Source organism: Rhincodon typus, unplaced genomic scaffold, assembly GCF_021869965.1.
Source record: "Rhincodon typus isolate 14 unplaced genomic scaffold, sRhiTyp1.1 hic_rhity00014478, whole genome shotgun sequence".
Lineage (NCBI taxonomy): Eukaryota > Metazoa > Chordata > Chondrichthyes > Orectolobiformes > Rhincodontidae > Rhincodon > Rhincodon typus.
The window spans coordinates 1,015-5,241 of NW_025980116.1; the positions used below are offsets into that span (position 1 = coordinate 1,015).

The 4,227-nt window shown below is 46.3% G+C and overlaps 1 protein-coding gene across 1 annotated transcript; it reads right to left on the reverse strand.

The window, feature by feature from the left end:
• Window positions 1-568: 568 nt before the first annotated feature.
• LOC125482668 (serine/threonine-protein kinase MRCK gamma-like) lies at window positions 569-3,887 on the reverse strand (the record flags this gene model as incomplete). Its single annotated transcript, XM_048594784.1, has 2 exons — window positions 3,723-3,887; window positions 569-686 (listed from the first exon to the last, which is right to left on the reverse strand). Coding segments are annotated over exons 1-2 (279 nt in total), but the record flags the coding sequence as incomplete, so codon positions are not given.
• Window positions 3,888-4,227: the final 340 nt, after the last annotated feature.

Sequence of the window (4,227 nt, forward strand, 5' to 3'; positions counted from 1 at the left end):
GCCCTACACCCCCTCCCTATCTCTGTCACCCCCTCCAGCCCCTACACCCCCTCCCTATCTCTGTAACCTCTTCCATCCCCTACACCCCCTCCCTACCTCTATAACCTCTTCCAGCCCCTACACTGCACTAAAGTCTCTGTGCTCCAATTCTGAAGACTCTGACATTCCCGATTTTCATCCCTCCATCAATGGAGCCCTAAGCTCTCGAATTTCCTCTTGTCATCTCACTCTAACCTCCTTTTAGAGGCTCCTGAACCTGACTTCTCAGCAGGCATTCAGACATCTCTTCCTAATATCCCCTTTGCGTGGCTTACGATCAAATTTGGTCCCCTGGACTGACTGACTGAAGAACACTTTATGATGTAAACTCTGGTACATAAACGCATTTGTTGTGCTGAAATCCTGTATCACCCTACCCTCATTTTATCGAGGGCTGCGCAGATGATTCTGTCTCCTTTTTTGACTTGTTACTCCCCCTAGGAAGGAGCTATTCTTGAAGTCGGCTCACCACCTGCCCTTGGTTCCCGCTCACTCAGTCTCCCTCCCCTTCCCGGACAGGGACACTGACCCTGGGCAGATCCCGGAGATTATGCATGTCTTGCGGAGGGCCCACATGCACCACGTGGTTGAAGTTGGTTGGATTCGAGATTAACTTGGACCTCCTCTGGGGGTCTTTCAGCATCTCCCTGCAGAACAGGAAATAACAAACGGATCGAGTTATTGACAGGACCAGGCCGGGTGTCAAATATCATGGTGCTTTAGCCCTGACTCCCTAAGACATGAGGGCAGAAGCTAGCAATTTTTAAAAATATTCTCCCGTGAGGGAACTTGCTTTTTTTAAAATTCATTTTGTGGGACGTGGGTGTTGCTGGCTGGGTCCAGCGATTATTGTCCCGTCCCTAGTCTCCCCTTGAGAAGGTGAGGGTGAGCTGCCTTCTTGAACCACTGCAGTCCATGTGCTGTGGATTGATCCACAATGCCCTCAGGGAGGGAATTCCAGGATTTTGACCTCAAATGGTGAAGGAACGACAATAGATTTCCAAGTCGAGATGGTGAGTGGCTCGGAGGGGAACTTGCAGGGAGTGGTGTTCCCCTGTATCTGCTGCCCTTGTCCTTCTAGATGGAAGTGGTTGTGGATTTGGAAGGTGCTGTCTGAGAATCTTTGGTGAATTTCTGCAGTGCATCTTGTAAGATGGTACACACTGCTGCGACTGAGCGTCGCTGGTGGAAGGAGTAGATGCTTGTGCTAATCAAGCAGGGGCTGCTTTATTGTGGATTGCAGGACTGTTAATCCAGGGATCCAGATAATGTTGTGGGGACCAGGGTTCAAATCCCGCCACGGCAGATATTGGAATTTGAATTCAATAAAAAAAAAAATCTGGAATTGATTGTCGGAAAAATCCATTGGTTCACTCATGTCCTTTCAGGAAGGAAACTGCCATCCTTACCTGGTCTGACCTACATGTGACTCCAGATACACAGCAACGTGGTTGACTCTTAAATTCCCTCTGGGCAATTAGGGATGGGCAGTAAATGTTAGGCCTAGCCAGTGACACCCTCATCTTGTGAATGAGTAAAAATAAAAATGTCTTCTTGCCTGGCCTTTCAGAAAGCAGGTAGGAATCACCCACACTGTTGTGGGTTTCGAGACACAGGGTAGGCCAGAACACGTAAGGAATGGCAGATTACTTTCCCAAAATTAGATGGTATTTTACGACAATCAATCAATGATAGTTTCATGGTTACCCTTACAATTCCAGATAATGCTCATCAATTATCTGTTATTTATTTTTAAAAAAAACTCTAACTGCAATAAGTAATGAGAGAGAGAGAGAGAGAGAAAAAAAAGAGAGAAACATGCTCACTGTTGCCAAGAATTAGTTCAATCCAAATAGCAGAGTAATAAACAAATTCCTGTTGTTGTGAATCTAATTGTGACTATTGACCAGAGTCAGGGTGTCAGACACAAGGACACCTCAGTATCTTGTGTACGAGTTGGGATGTCATGTTGTGGCTGTACAGCACATTGGTTTGGCTACTTTTGGAATTTGCATTCAATTCTAATCTCCCTGCTGTAGAAAAGATGTTGTGAATCTTGAAAGGGTTCAGAAAAGATTTACAAGGACGTTGCCAAGGTTGGAGGGTTTGAGCTGTAGGGAGAAGCTGAATAGACTGGGGCTATTTTCCCTGGAGCTGAGGGGTGACCTTATAGAGGTTTATAAAATCATGAAGGACATGGATAGGGTGAATAGTCTTTTCCCCAGGGTAGAGGAGCCCAAAACTGGAGGGCATAGGTTTAAGGTGAGAGGGGAAAGATTCAGAAGGGACCTAAGGGGCAATTTTTTTCACACAGAGGGTGGCGTGTGTATGGAATGAGGTGGCAGAGTGTTCCAAAAGTGGCCTAACCAATGTCCTGTAACATGACCACCCAACTCCTATACTTAACGCACTGACCAATAAAGGCAAGCATACCAAATGCCTTCTTCACTATCCTATAACAGGTAATTAAGAAGGCAAATGGAATATTGTCCTTCATTGCCAGAGGGATGGAGTTTAATAACAGGGAGGTTATGCTGCAGCTGTATAGGGAGCTGGTGAGGCCTGGAGCACTGTGTACAGTTTTGGTCTCCTTACTGAGAAAGGATGGACTGGCATTGGAGAGGGGTGCAGAGAAGGTTCACTAGGTTGTTTCTGGAGTTGAGAGGGTTGGCTTATGAGGAGAAACTGAGTGGACTGGGATTATATTCATTGGAATTTAGAAGAATGAGGGGGGATCTTATAGAAACATATAAAATTATGAAGGGAACAGATAAGATAGAAGCAGGGGGGTTGTTCCCACTGGGCAGGTCAAATAAGAACTAGGGGGCATAGCCTCAAAATAAGGGGGAACAGATTTAGGACTGAAATGAGGAGGAACTTCTTCACTCAAAGGGTTGTGAATCTGTGGAATTCCCTGCCCAGTGAGGCTGCCTCTTTGAATGTTTTTAAAGTTAAGATAGATAATTTTTTGAACAGTAAGGGAATTAAGGGTTATGGCGAGAGGGTGAGTAAGTGGAACTGAGGCCACAAAGAGATCAGCCATGATCTTACCGAATAGCGGAACGAGCTTGAAGGGCCGAATGGCCCTACTCCTGTTCTTGGTTCTTATGTTCTATCGACATGGGCCTCCACTTTCAAGGAACTATTGACCCACACCCCAAGGTCTCTGTTTGGCAACACTCCCCAGGACCTTACCATTAAGTGTATAAAGTCCTGCCCTGATTTGCCTTTCCAAAATGCAGTGCCTCACATTTATCTAAATCTGATCAAGATCCCGAGATATCATTCTTCACTGTCCACTACACCACCAATTTCGGTGTCATCTGCAAATTTACTAACCATACCTCCTATGCTCACATCCAAATCATTTATATAAATGACCGGAAGCAGCGGACGCTACAAAACCCTGACGTTTTAAATAGCATCAGCGGGATTGCCTCCACACGAGGGGGCAGCCGGGCAGGTGGCGTTTTCTGGTTTGACATTTCACAGCCATTGGTGATACCGCTGACAGCTTAACGCTCCTTTGCGATCAATGCTTCGGTCTCTAGGCTGTTGTCCACCGAGCTCACAATCTCTCAGCCTTGGAGCCTCGCCTCCAGGCCCTTGTTATTGCACCTGGGATCCCATTTACAGCCCAGTGATCAGCTCCCAGCGCTCCCCCCACCCCATCATCTCCTCACCTTAACTGCTGGAATCGTTCTTCCTCGGAGACTCGGAAAGCAAAACGCCTTTTGCTCTTGGTACGGATCATTTGACGCCTGAGATTCCCCGTCTTCTCTGGGATGACGAAATCATCGGCGTCTAGCCAGTTGATTAAGGAGAAAGAGAATCTGTTATACATTGCTCAGACCTTTGAGTATAGGAGTTGGGACATCTTGTTGAGGTTGTACAGAATGTCGGTGAGGCTTCTTCTGGATTACTGTGTCCAGTTCTGGTCGCCCTGCTAGAGGATGGCTGTTATTAAACTGGAGAGGGTTCTGAAGAGATTTACCACAATATTGCTGGGTATGGAATGTTTGAGATACAAAGAGAGGCTGGAAAGGCTGGGTCTTCTTTCCCTGGAGCGTAGGAGGTTGAGAGGCAACCTTATAGAGGTTTATAAAATCATTAGGGGTATAGATAAGGTGAATGGCAGGTGTCTTTTGGAATTTCAAAACGAGGGGACATATTTTTAAGGTGAGAGGA